This window comes from Bombus flavifrons, chromosome 4, assembly GCF_040668555.2.
Source record: "Bombus flavifrons isolate JBK064 chromosome 4, iyBomFlav1_principal, whole genome shotgun sequence".
NCBI classification, from domain to species: domain Eukaryota; kingdom Metazoa; phylum Arthropoda; class Insecta; order Hymenoptera; family Apidae; genus Bombus; species Bombus flavifrons.
The window spans coordinates 652,640-667,771 of record NC_138445.1 but is presented as its reverse complement, the minus strand read 5'-3'; the positions used below and the strand labels follow the sequence as shown (position 1 = coordinate 667,771).

The 15,132-nt window shown below is 37.0% G+C and overlaps 1 protein-coding gene across 11 annotated transcripts in view; it reads left to right on the top strand.

The window, feature by feature from the left end:
- Frmd5 (FERM domain containing) overlaps positions 1-15,132 on the top strand; it is a 62,712-nt gene that overhangs the window by 3,183 nt on the left and 44,397 nt on the right. For 8 of the 11 annotated variants that reach the window (XM_069111012.1, XM_069111011.1, XM_069111008.1 and 5 more), the window contains exons 2-3: positions 9,784-9,888; positions 12,842-12,884. In XM_069111012.1, coding sequence (XP_068967113.1) covers positions 9,784-9,888; positions 12,842-12,884 — 148 coding nt within the window. Of the gene's footprint in view, positions 1-9,783; positions 9,889-12,467; positions 12,611-12,841; positions 12,885-14,589; positions 14,694-15,132 lie in introns of those variants that run through there. The other 3 variants (XM_069111014.1, XM_069111018.1, XM_069111016.1) reach the window with 3 other exon arrangements.

The following is a 15,132-nucleotide window of genomic DNA, read 5'->3' as shown; positions in this document are numbered from 1 at the left end:
CGTGCTATAATCTTGTATATTTGATCTTGCGATGCCTTTGAAACCTCCTGTGTACATATTTTTCTAGCTGACATTCAGTCCAGCGCGTTCCCAAACTAGCGAGATATTAGTTGACGTCGTATTAACATATAACGTATAACATATTTTTCCATATCGCACAGTTTTCGAGAGAGATTTCGTATAAAAAGGCAAATAGGATGGAAGCAGAAGGGAAGGAAGCAAATATGGCAAAAATTGGTTTCGGAAATTATTAGATATACGTGCACTTGACTCCGCCCCCCGGTTAACGCATTTCGTCGTATATCTGCCCGGACTTTTTATATCCCATAGCTAAGGTTACACGATTCGAGAAAAATTTGTAATTTTTAGGCAATTCGTTTAATTAACTTGTAACTCTTGCAAGATGAAATTCGTCAAAGGGAACATGCTGAACAGATGCACCCGACTAAAACAGCTTTATTCAGATATTATTTATAAATATCGTGTTGCTTATTCTACGAGAATTATTACTGTACAATTATTTACTGTAGATGTACATATTGAAAATACGTGAACAATTTCTCGCTGAGAATAGATCTTTTATCTTCTTTGTGTCTTAAACTCGACGCCTTCTTTTATATCTTCTAACGATATTTGTCACGATTAATACTAATATTTGTGCAATTTCACGATAAATTTTACTCATTGCCCTATGATAGAAATTGCGAGTTGTCTTTTATCAGAACTATTATAGTATTACAGTGTTGCCATTTCGTTACGCGTTACGCATTTCTCGGCGTATTATGAAAATATCGATGTCTCTTTCTTTAGGCGCTAATTATATTAAATAACTATACGAAATATAATATATTTCGCAATTGCAATTGTTTCTTAGAATTTCTAGGAAACTTCATTGTAAAACATAAGAAAATAAGATAATTTTTTTGTTAAAAATCAACTATAATACATATTATTAGAAAGGAATTATTTTGCACTCTCAAGGCACGACAGGTCGTTCGTATATTCGTAGAACAAGTAACACGATACCTAAATCGTCCCTTCTAATACAAAGCCACAAATACGAGGATAATGGTGGGAATATTAGTGCGAGCAACTGTTTTGCGTGTGAAGGTCACTTATGGATGTATTATACGACTAACTCTTTGTAAGCGATGTTACCCACCGTTATTTTGTTTTCAATATGGCAGATCTTTTACACCAGACGTCGCTTTGAAATATTTCTCTTGCTCTCGTAATTCAGCAAATGTTTCAGATTGTCGTGCATGTAAAACGCGTGACATGTAATTAACATATAAAAATGTTAATTATTTATGTTTCATACGTGTTATATGGATCTTATTAAAGGTAACGATAATATTACACGATACCAAAAGTGATATAAATCTGAGAAATAAATAAATTTTAAATCTGAGAAATTCCAAGTTTCTGCTTTCGCAGGCACACTTACGGCGGTTTCTCGTATTCTTCGTTAAACGTACGACACAGTATAAAACGTAAAGGTATTAAACTTGCTTTTTCGAACTCTCTTTGTTTATCTGAAAGAAGGGTAATAGGTAAACGGTAGGCTGTGGAAATGTAGTGGAAACCCGTTCTAACCATCGAAGAGAACAACAGTGACTTGATCGGTGACGACTATCGTGGGCTCGTTAGATTTTTCTTTCTCGTGATTGGATTTGGATTTGGACGCCGTATAAACCAACCAGCCTACACTCACTCACTCCGTGCTATCGTTGTATTCATCGTATCGTGTACGTTTTGACTCATCCGTATTTTTAGTTTATTCATTTACTGTTCGTTTATAGCATTGCTCTACCTCTAGTAATAACTGCAGGCGATTGGAACATTTTTCTCTATTATTGTGTGCTATATATTGTGTGTCGGTAAAGTTTCATGAAAATTGGTACGTCACACTCGACCGACGTCACTAGTAACTATCGCATACGCTTCAGCGGTAACGATCGTTTGGTAAAGCCTTGTTTTATCGTTCTATAGCCTCAAGCGTTGGGATATTCGACTCTTGAATCTGATTTCACGTGCAAATGTGATTGTTATACGCATAATTTTTATTTATTTATTTCAACAGCGGAGCTTCGCTAGCAACGCAGCGCGGCTAACAGTCTGTAATTTCAGACACAATTTGTAGATGTCAGGAATCGAAGAAAATCCAACAGATTCTGGCTAGAATGCAACAACTCGGTTGTATCATGTATCATTAGGCAGTTTAGTGGTTTCTCTCTCGTGGTCGTAGTTTTTCTACTGCGGTGTAATATTTTTGACAGAGAACGATACTTTGCATTGTTCGCAGCTAGGAGATTCATGGTTGGTCGGTAGATATAAACGAGTGAGTGCTGCGTGGCCGATCCTAATTCCGCTAATCGACCACTGGGCTGTTCGATTAATCGTGTTTGGGAATATATTTCTATAGAATGCTTTTTTACAAAAGTATTTAAATAATTTTTCGCATTGTACGTGACATAGCGAATAACTTTATTACGTTTCCTGGTGTTAGCTTGTAATTGTTAGTTTTGTTGCCTTATTTGCCTGTTCGTCGTCCTGAATATATCAAATACGCGATGGTATCCAACGTGTCGTTATATTTTTCCCTTCCGCGATTGCTGCAAGATATCGCACCGTTGCATGGAAAGCGACACAGCCGAGGAAACGCGATTTTCGCAATTATCGCTGTGAAAACGTTACAAAGACGTTGCTCGACCAATTATGGTAATTTTCGTAATTTAACCAATAGAAAGTAGTCCTAACTAGAAGAAGGATGGTCCTCCAAGGTTAAGGTGCAGCAACTTAAAGCGAAAGAAAAGAACGCCTGTATCACTAGCGTTGTTCCTCTTGTCTATATACAGGGTGGTTGGTAACTGGTGGTACAATCGGAAAGTGGGTGATTCTACGCGAAAAAAGAAGTCGAAAATATAGAATAAAAATTTAAAAATTTGAAAATTTAAAAATTTGAAAATTTAAAAATTTAAAAATTAAAAAAATAACGTCAATCGAGACAACGATCTACAGTGAGATCCGTTATAACGAGACGCGACAAAGTGCACGCGTACCGACCGAAAATTCAAAGTCGATTTTCTCGAAAACAAAGCCTCAAACGAAAAATGTTTATTCTATATTTTCGACTTCTTTTTTCGCGTAGAATCGCCCCCTTTCCGCTTGTACCACCAGTTACCAACCACCCTGTATTATAATATATTATAATATTATTATAATATATAATATATGGAATAATAAATTGATTAGTAAATTCGATTTGCGTTTAGAAGCAATCTTTCGTTTCTTTCGGAAAATATACTTTTTCTAGTTGTGCCGCTTTCCACGCAAAGATGCGGTATGCTTCCTAAATTTCTTGGACGAGTGGAAACGACCGATGCCTTTTTTCTGTTTCGCATCCAGCAACCAGAATTTTATTCCAACAACGAATAACGTGGCAAGGTTTATTCGACGAAAGATTAGTCGTTAGTCACGAATAAATCCGTATCTTTATTCGTTGTTCGTTATTGAATTTCAGGAGTAATTGTAAGTAAGCGTCCAGGCAGAAAGGAAAATTGTGCCAGGGGCGGGCGGCGAGATGCCGACGCCGACGCCAACAGTGGTACTCGAAGCCAAAGTGGCTGCCCGTAGCCAGAATCGCCCGATGCTTCTTCGCTCGATACAGTCGACTTTGTCTTTTTAAGTAAACGTTCTCTGCTCTCTACGTACAATATTCGAACTTGCAGGCGGATAAGTTCACAAGGGAAGCTATGTTTTACGTGATATGTATTTGTTATTTTATTGTCACTCTCTCGTTATTTATCTTCGTGGAAAATTCATTCGCGAAACCGTCTTAGTGTGCGATACATAATCGAAACCAAATCGCCCTATGTAATCGTATCGTTACTGTTACGACTACAATTTTCTGTGCAGAGGATCTTATTTCTAGCTTCAATCGGCATGAACGAGACACGCCAAATTTATGCCTATTCGTCGCTACAATAGTTTTCTTGCCATTGTCGTACTTATAATTTTGTATGCGTGAGCGGATGTGCGATAAATCTAGTAGTTGTAAGTTGTATACGCAAGGCTGTGACGTGTAATGTCTGTGGCGGATATTGCTAACGGTACGATACTGCTACTTTTGCTCTATGCAGGATGGTTGGTGAACGTGTACGTCCATACGTACGAGGGATGAATGCACGCGTTAAGATATGTCAAAAATGTCATATACAGCTATTCGTGTGTTTTCGTTACTATATTTTATTATTATCGTCATATCGTTATATCTTTCGTGTATTTGTAGAATCGAAGTTTGAGTATAGCGAATATGGCGGGTCTTCTGCCAAGCAATCGTAACCAATTGTCGTCGTTGGTCTTCGTAACCAATCGTTAATTTTGTATATTTATCCAGTTAATCGCGGTGTTTGTTCTATTTCATTCTATAGGTGCCTTGTGCGTTACGTGTTCATTTTTTCGCTATTAGTTGCCAAGGACTTGTTTATAAGTTTCCAAGTTCAAGATTTTTACTTTTACAGTTACCACCTATCGTCTTCGTTCCTCCTGTTCTTTCATTCGTGAGCCTGCTGCTACATATCAAGAATCCCATAATTGCTCCTTTATATTGTTTCTGTCATTGAACTTAACTAGGTTCATCTTGTCTCAGTGTCTGGCGAAAGTTAATCGCATAGCCAGTAATACAATTTAATCCAAATTATCCTGCAGTCATCTCTTTCCACTCGTTCGAATAGTCTTTGAACGCGAAGTTTGCTGTCTGAACTTTGTCTGATCCTCAGCCTGTAGGATGGGTGGGTGAATTTGACGCGTGGGCCTGAGGAATATGCGCGATCCGGAAACATTCGATGGGTCTGCTTGATTTCTCCTTTACAAACTCCTGGAATAAACGATATTTAGAATTCAGCTAATTCGGTTTCTCGATCTTCTCCGTAATTCTTTCAGTCGTCTTCGTTTCGTTTATTTCCGTCTGAAAATCTGAACCGAAGAAAGATTCATCTATTGCTGTTTGGTGACAGGAAAAGAAAACGCGAAACCTTCAAACTCTCCCGATAATCCTGCTACAATGAACGCCTTTCTCGTCTCGGTCCAACTATACATAGCATAATTTCTACCGCCAATTTTGCCGCATCTGTCAGCGACATTGTTTCATCTGTGCTTTCTTCCTCGAACATCGATAGATTAATTAGGTAAGGAGTCCAAGGACGTTGGACATTTGCCACGCAGTTGTCTCCTCTTACTCGCATTTTCACTCAAAATGCCCTTAATCTCGCCACTCGATCGAGGCGCGTCTAAAAATTCTTACACGTAGCCAATAATTCCTGCTTAACTAACTTAACTACATTAACCCCTTCCCGTACTTTATCAAGTCAGACTCGCGATGAAGATTTTGGCCCAAACATGAATATCGCAAGTCAGACTCGCGATGAAGATTTTGGCCCAAACATGAATATCGCGAGTCAGACTCGCGATGAAGATTTTGGCCCAAACATTAATATCGGCGAGTCTGACTCGCGACCAGAAACTTGAGCCAAACGTAAACATAACAAGTCGAGCTCGCGGACTGTTTTTTGCATCAGTCCGGTCTGTTTAGCGCGTGTCGATGTCTACCGATTGGGCCCGAGTTTCGTCGAACTAAATGGCACGGGAAGGGGTAAGCGAGCAGTGGATCGAGATGTCAAGGAGCTTCGAACCTCACCTTATTCGGATCGTCGTTTTTTCTTTTAACTATCAAAACATTCGCCTGTTCACGAGGACAACAGTTTTCTTTCATCTTATTTAATATTCGCCACTGTCTTCGAGTTTAGCTTGCTATTTCGTGTTACCATCGGTGGAAACACGTTAGTGAAACCTTTGTGCGTCTTACCACTCGTGTAAACTCTTTAGATTCATAATGAAATTTCTAAACTAAACCCGGTTTGCTATTCGCTCATACGCGTTCCTCCGACCACTGGCTGGTCAATTTTTCGCTCCACTCTGAGCTCCGCTCGTCTTTGCCAGGCCACGTGTTTCTCCGTTCTCCGTTTCTTCCAACAGATCAACTCTCTCTCGCCCCTTTCCCTTATTTCCTTTCTTAATCTTTTCAGTTCTGCAGTTCTGCCCGCTGTCCTTTGCGCTTTCCAGCCGTTTCCGCTGCTTTCGCTCCGCCTTGTTCGAGAACTTTGCTGAAACTGTAACCCGTAATCTCATTCTACGCACGTGCTACACCTAGGGACACGAACAAAAAGGAATGACGAACGCGTAAGACAGCAATTTTTTTGCTCGCTCTAAAGCTCGCGACATCTAAGCGGTAAGAAGGAGATGCGAGAACGAGGCGCGAAATATAATTAAAAATCGTGCTAGTTTTTCGAGAGACAGGCGAGAGCAAATACGACAAAATTGATACAAGCTGTCGTATTAGCGACTGAAAGCTGCAAAAATTTTTCTGCGATTAAAGCATTCAAATGGTTAATCCATACTGACTCTGTATAATTCCATATTAATATTTAGATATTTATTTATTATCTATTATTAGTTAAATTTATTTATCATATAGATTATTTATTAGACAAGTTTTTGCTTACCAGGTTATAATATATTCTTCCGTAGTACATTCCCGATGTATACTATATGTACATTCCCGATGTTATAATATATTCGCGTAGTACATTTCCGATTACTGCTACTGTGTTGATTATTACTATTATTCCATTTTTCAGAACAGAGTTATTTGTACGTACGTGCATTAAACTGTTTAATCATAGCTGCCAAATTCGCTACATCGTTAGCAAACAAACGTCGTTGTTGTTCGTTTATCCACTGATCGTCAATCGGGAAACAGAGCGTGTAATTTCATTATTTGAAACGTTTTCAAATTACGGCTGCATATTGTTATCGATGGAATGTCACCTTGTAGCCAATAATTTCTCGGTATTTCCGTTATCTATTGTCTTTTTCGAGAATAGAACGAATTCAATTTTCCAATTATCAAAGTATTTTTGTATCATGCGTATTTGCACTTATTTGGCTGCTACCAGCGCATGGAATGGAAGACTTTGGAAGAAAGCGCATTTGCTGTTCCATTGACCGTGAGTTCGTTATTGAACCTAAGATCATTGTCATTAGCATCTCGAGTATCTAATCATCACGATTACTTGTGAAATTCTGTAATAATCATATTTGTATCAGTAAATATAATCTCTATTGCATAACAATAATGGCTAATCCAAATGAAGATTCGTTAAACGCCCCTAACCTCAATGAGAACTCGACATATATATACGTAATACATTTCTAATAGTATTCGAATACTGTTGTTATGTCTTTATTCAGAGGTAGGGTCACAATAGCTATTATTATATTCTATGGATAAATCTGAGCCAAAAAAAACCTTTATTGCACGTTCTTACATAGACTAGGGATAAAAACAAAAGAACATCTTAAACCTAACGATTAAATCTATCGATTGTATCTAGAACTATCTTCTAGTTATTTTTTCTTGTAACTAATGCATCTGCATATAGATGGCGAGCACGAACTCGCCATTTTCAACAAATACTTTCCTATTTATACCACTTGTACCATCGTAGAAGAGAACTACTACAATGAAAATTTAGTTATCGCTAGTAACGACGAGTTTATCCCATTAATCGTCTGCCCAACGAGAATGTTTACTTGGTTAATCAAAACTTTAAACGTATGGTTCATTGAGCTTACGCGTACGAGCAAAGTAGGTGCGGCGAAGCATTGGCGGCAAGATATTGGAAAAAATGTACCCAAACTTTACCGAAGAATTCCGCACTGACCGACTTCCCATTTGGAAGCTTTTGTTTACAGATGGAATGATTAGAGAAAGAAGAAAGTGAACATACGCCAAACACGATGCATGGAAAAAATCGTATAAAAATTTGTTGGCTCTGTGCGATGAAGTCGAAGTAGGTTAAAGCTAGAATTGAAATATCATCGGTTCAAGATTTTTTGGTTCTTATCCAAAAACCAATCGATATTAGAACGTGAAAGAAACTTGATTTCTGAAGAAAGATGCTTTTGGTAATGGCTTTCGGTATTTCTGACAAGTTTTCCGATTTTTGTCAAAATATTATTTCAAAAAAATGTCGCGAAAAACATTGTAAGTACTTTTAGTATTAAGTTAAGACTAAACTTAAAGCCAATCTAAAGCGCAAGGAATACATAGACTCGACGTAATCGTAAAGATAAACACAAACGTAAAGGTATTAGTCGAAAGTGTGATATATTGTATATACAAACAAAAGGATATAAAAACGCGTGGCGGAAAGCAGTGACCTTGCTTGTCTTCTTTCCTGCAACGTACGCTAGATAGAGTAGTACGGTTACGCTTTGTTCCGATGTTTCGTGAATGTTTCGGTTCGTTTCTTCGGGATAGTAGATTTAAAACAGGAAAGACGAGAAGAACGAGTTTCGTTTAACTGGAAACTGTAGAATATCAAAGGAGAAATTAAAATTATCAAAAAATTATTGTTACAAAAGTTATTCGATTTGAAGGCGGGGGGGGGGCATTATACGATGGAATTTATCCTTTTGCAGATATTCTAACTTTAATTTGTGAAATTTAACGTACGAAGGAACGACGTGAAGCGGCATTCTTGTGTTTACGTTGGTTTCGTCTTTCACACGTCTTAGAAACAGGAGAATACCGTTCGCGTTATATTTGGCAGATTCGGGCTTTTATATAGACAGGTTATTAGTTCATTATACTGTAATAGTTTTGGTAATATCTAATTACATTTAATTATACATTAGCGTACGTATAGAAATACAGAATATTGTTTCGAATAAGGCAAAGTTATACGTAATATTCGAGGTTCTGTTTCGGCTGCTTATACATGTTGTGACGCAGTAACGTTGCCAATGTAACGCCAATTCACATCAGAGACCAGGCTACACACCGCGGACAAGATGGCACCCAGATGTCCGCACATCCTTGGCGCGTACCTTCGATAGTCCTAAGTACCCACCAGGGGTCTTGGGATTTTCATAGTTAAGGTCCTTCGAACCAAGCGAGTATTTCTTGTCTTAGATTTCCTTTACGTTTATTGTCTACCACGTGTTAGCATAGAAAGTTGGCTTTCTTCACATCTGAAATGTTCCGTTAGCAACTTTCTCGCGAGGGCGGCTAAAACCCTTCCTGGTCCACCAACCGCCTTATTATCCAATCGGAGACGGTATCTACTGCCCTCGCTTCCTTAACCAAAATTGTCATCAACAAATCCGATAGTCCCGTGTCCTTAGACACACCCACCCCTAGCCTTCCTCGGACACAGTATCGTCAGTAAAACTCACTTATTCTGTATTCTCAGAATAGTCAACATATCTTTACCGGTCTCTACCCTTATAACAGTCGCGTACTTAACGTATCATCGTAACTAAGTCTTACATAACGTGGTTGGAGTGAATTGTGATTTATGTTAATTCAGTGTGTATTACATTGTGCTTGCTGAATTCATAATAAAGTTTAATTAAAACAAAATTAATAGTTGTGTTACGACTCAGCTATTTTATTTCATCAACCAACCCTTAAAATTTACGTGACACCAATATTGTACTTTAATTTTTCTATTCGCTCTACGTTCCGATTAATTTGTATATAAATCATAATTAACATAATTGTAGGATTTAGAGAAATTTTAATTAGGAGGAAGGAAATAGAATACACGCGATGTGCTTTATGACATACACACATGATTTAAAAAACAGTTACATAGTATGTAAGATGTTTCCATATTCAAATTAGTCGCAATCTCGTTTCTTTTCTTATTGTTGCAGCCTCAGGACAAAGGAAGGTATATTCTCGAATATGTATGCAAGCAACTCAATATCCTGGAAACGGATTATTTTGGGCTTCGTTACATGGATCATTGTAGGCAAAGGGTAAGCTCAACCATGTTATTTTCCTAGATTCTTCTCTTTCGATTTAATTTTGCAAATGCCAGCCCCGAAAGCTTATCCTTGATATTACATCTATGTTACCAATGGTCTGATCAATGCGCAAAATATGTCGCTTCTCTTCCAACAATATCTTAACTTTTTTATTTTCCAAACATAAGATTTTCAAACTTCTTTCTTTATTTCAACATGCAAATTGCACTCCTGGTGCATTAGTAGCGCGTAACTGGTATGAAAAATTCGTTGAAAAAAGTCGTTAAAATTTTATTCTACAAAGCTCGTAAACTCTTACGCAAACGCGTTATTGTCTTGGCAGGTAGGGACTCGTATATACTATCACGACATTCGTATTTGGTGTCCCATTTAAATCGATCTCTGCGAATGTCTACGATATTATTTACGATACTATTTACGATACCGGAAAATATCTGGAAAATCCAAGTTGAAATTCGTCGCGACCAGTCTACAAAACCTCTGCCAACGATCTTCCAAATTATCAGACTGACGTAAACTGTCCGTGCGTGGAACCGGACGAGCTGACGCTTTAATAGGAATTTTTACATTTTCCACCTACTATATCTGGAAAACTAATTATCGGCTCAACTTGAAGGGAACATAGTCGAATAAGCAAGATAGAAATGTCCCTAAACTAAATTAAACTCGCGATAAGCGAATGGAAAGAGCTTCCTAGAACAAGCATTTCGATAATATTTTAGCCCCTTACCCCCTTAACTATTAGGGTAGTTATTCACCTAAATAGGATTTGCAGTTTCTACTTGATTTCTCTTCGTCCATCCCATAGGGAAATATTTTGACTGAAAAAGTTATTTCTCTGGATTTTTCGGAACAGTGCGTCATAATTCAAAAAATTAGAAACCAGTATTTTTATCTTCTTGCGCGTATAAGGATGACCTATTTATATAATTGACATAACGTGCGCATCGTACGAGTATTATATGCGATTCTAAATAATTTTAGTTTTATTTTTAGACGAGTGGATTTTGTACCGTCGTTCTACCAATCATTTCAATTCATTCGATCACAGGATTTACTCGTTCGACATGAACGCGCGCCGTGCATCCAGCATACGATAAATCGTAAATTACCGCAGTGATATTTATAAATAATTTTTTTTTTAGGGGAGGGAAAGAGAGGGAGAGAGAATGTAAAATTCGATACTTCGCGAGATGTTTTAAATTAAAAAGTCAGGTGTTTCGTGTAAAAATCTGAAATACGTCACGAATTATTGGTACGTAGTCGGATCAACGACAAAAGTCGTGATAAGCACGTGATAGAGGCCAGGTGAATCAGCCATCGATCGAACGATCGTCGATAAAGCCGAGAATACACTTTCTTTAGAAACATTCAGAATCAATTTTTATTCTTCGCTCGTCGTTACGCTTGTGACTTTCAGCGACCTTGAACGACCGTGAGATTCGAATTCGTTTTGGTCGAAGGATTACCATCGCAGATGTTCAAAAATACATGTAAACTCGTAAACACGTCCATTCAAGAAGAAAATATTCTGCATCGCGTAATAATTCTCTCGGAATCAAACAACTTTTCTTTCAAATATTTTTCTGTGTCTTAAAAATAGAAAGAGTTATTTATATATATAACATATAGCGATACCGTTTATAACATATAGCAATGCGAAACTGATTTATCTAAGAAAAAAACATTGCTGTCCAATGTCTGACCAAAGAAAAGAAATATGTCGTAACGCGCGAAATTCGTGTCGTGATTGGTTACAACGGATTACAAGGAAAATGGCTACAACGTATTCTGGCTGTTGAGGTTATTCGATGTATAATCAGAGAAAACTAGTGGATAAATTGTAAGGCAGAAAATATATTTAAATATAAGTGTAATTATAAGTAAGAATACAATTTGAGCTGGTCCAGATCCGCACGCTAGCTGTGTTACCCAATAACTGAAAAACGCCGAAGCCAACGTCGCTTGTCTACTGTTTATGATCTGACTTCGTCGCAGTCTTTTGTCTACGCGCTGTCGATGGCTTCAGTGCTTGAGAAACTAAAAAGACAAGATGTAGAGTTTTCTTATAAGTGGTGACCACTTCAACACTGGCATTATAGAAATATCACAATACGTTGCGGTTGTTTTCTTCCCTAGCCACAACGCGATACGAGATAAATTTTGGAGGACATTTTGTCCCTGTCCCCGTGACCTGACACTTTGGAACCCCGGACGCTCGAGAGGGTCGCAGGGCTGCGTGAAATCTTGTTACTTCAAATCTCTGTTAATAAAAATTTCATTGGCACGTTGGTAAAATTTTCCTGATTAAAATTATTAGATTAAACACGACGTACTTTAAATCACGTTTAAACGTATATGCGGATAAATGTATAATAGAGGGGAGAAATAGGTTAATAAGCGAATGTCGCTAAATAAGCAAATATGCTGCAAATTATATCGCCTGTGGTGTTGTTTTTAGTAAGAGAAGGCTCACAGGAATCACATCGGTAACCGTTTTAGTCGATAAGAAGTTGCGTCGTTGCGTCAACATTCTCTGACCGCTGTGTTGTTTTCTCATCGAGCCTCGACCTCTTTCGGACCTCTTTCACTCGCGCTGTCTTTTGCCAAGTTCGTATTTATGAAATACGATCGAGTCCTGTACGATAACTCATCGCCAAGTAGTCTTGATTTTCAGTCAATTACGTATACGAGAAAATACGTATTTACAAAGGTATATGTAGTTGCTAATACGTGACACAATAATAACAATTTTGTTGTTCGTATTTGCCAATAATGGAACAAAAATTGGACGTTGAAAATTCATTCGTTATTCATTAAAATAATCCGTTAATCACTTGTTAGATCGTAGAATTATATTTGATTTGTATTTAATATTACTAAAATGAAACAACTGATGTGACAAATAATATTTAATTAACCGTATTAAATGAATCTGTTTCAGCATTGGTTAGATCTGGCAAAAACAGCGATTAAGCAAGTAAAAGGTTAGTACTTGGAACTCTATTGCATTGCTTGAATGTTTAAGGTGATTGTTACTTAAATGTTTTATTGCGTGTCTTGTAAAGATTCCTAATATTTTAGTACCATAATTTTTCTACACTGTTAAAATATAGCAAAAATATTAGCGAAAGATATATCGTTAGACTAAATGTTTTGCACGTAATTTATTCGTAAAAGGCTGGTATTTGTCAAACACGATTTGATTTCGAGAAATAATTGAACTTGAGTAATCAGAGTCACGCGTGAGAAGAAATTAAAAATAGATTCCTGTAGACTGATCTGAATATATATTTTAGGAATTAAATGAATTAAGCGGAGCGAAATAAACTCTGCAAGGTTTCGATATAAGAATTTCTGCAAGAGATAGCACGTAAATTCGATCGTGTATAACAGTGCACAGCTGTGGCCAAGGTTTCGATTGCTGTGTTTTTTCTTCTTTCTGTAGTCGATCGTCGTGGGTCGATGTCACATGAAACTTTCAAACTCTAGTGACCCAATACGTACCGTATTATTCCTATTCGTCCAAATAAACAGAAGAATTTGGTCTTAGGAAAGAAAGTAAGAAATTTCATTTGACAATTTACCATAGTCTCTCTCTTTCTCTTTCTCTCTCTCTCTCTCTCTCTCCCTCTCGCTCGCTCGCTCATCCTTTTTGGCTCTTTTAAAATATCTCAAATATTTCTTTTTCACGATATCAACTTTTACTCTCTACATAGGCGTATAACGTTGCCTTCTTCTAGTAACCTGCCAAGGCTGTCCCGTATAAAATTTTCATATTTTATGCCAGTAAGCGTTCCGCTAATGAAATATATACCGATTATCGTCGTTGATTATTAACCTGTTTCATCAGTTTCGTTAGTTGATTATATCCGTAAATTTTCCACAGACCAATATCGTATATTACCCGCATTTACTTTCCATAAAACTTTCGTAAAACTTATCTCATCGGTAAATAATATCGGAGCAAATTGTATTTATCGTTTATGCGCATTTGCGGAATCTTATATCATGCGGAAATTTATGCTCGACGAGAATTCTTTATACGCTATGCCCGCTAATGTCAGATTAACGTTCGATATACCTAATTAATCAACTAACTGATTAATTGATTAATTAATTTTTAACGCGTCTTACTTTCGTAATATGCGAGGTACTCAACCGGTAAACAAGGGTTAACGTGGCGATCATGCCTGTCATGCCGATTCCGACTTTTGGCAGACTAGTTCCACCTTTCCTATAATAATTATTCGTTTCACAATTCACGATTAACGTGGTGTATTAAATAATGAAAAAATGTCTTTTGCATGCACGATAAAACAATGATAAAATTTTGTCCAAAGCTTGTTCTTTTTAAAAATAAAATATTAATCGGTGGTTTATGAAACCTAATCAAGCATAATCCTTTTCTTAATATGAATATGCTGTTTGACCGTATACCATCTAATCGGCGTGTTGATAATTGGAATACTTATAATAAATATTTTTAATGGCAAAGAGAACTACTCGATCGATATAACGCCACTTGACGTACATGGTCTCTAATTTCTTACCAATGTTTACTATTATTCGTATTCCTTGCCATTTCGCTTTTTGCTTTCTTCGCATTCTTAGGCTTTACAAACGCCTACGTATAACCAAGTACAACGACTAATATAGGCGCAATATTACGAGAGGTAGCTGTAGGCTCGTTAGAGCACGTGGTACGATCGATGCGGATGTGCACGAGCTTTAGTTGCGCGATGATTTCGACGTTGCATCGATGCGTGAAGCGGATGCCATTGCTTGTGCTAAAGGTCGTTGAAATCGTGTAAACACTTTCTATTTTACTATGGATAAAGAAACGCAGCGATTTGAAAAAGAAACGTGACATTGAAATCTCCGTAAATCGTTCGATTCTATAAAAAAATTATTATATAATATAGTATATATACAGGGTGGTTGGTAACTGGTGGTGCAAGCGGAAAGGGGCTGATTCTACGCGAAAAAAGAAGTCGAAAATATAGAATAAAAATTTAAAAATTTAAAAATTTAAAAATTTAAAAATTTGAAAATTTGAAAATTTGAAAATTTGAAAATTTAAAAATTTAAAAAATTTTAAAAATTTTAAAAATTTTAAAAATTTTAAAAATAATGTCAATCGAGACAACAATCTACAAAGAGATCCGTTATAACGAGGCGTGATGATAAAGTGCACGCGTACCAAGCGAAAATTCAAAGTCGATTTTCTCGAAA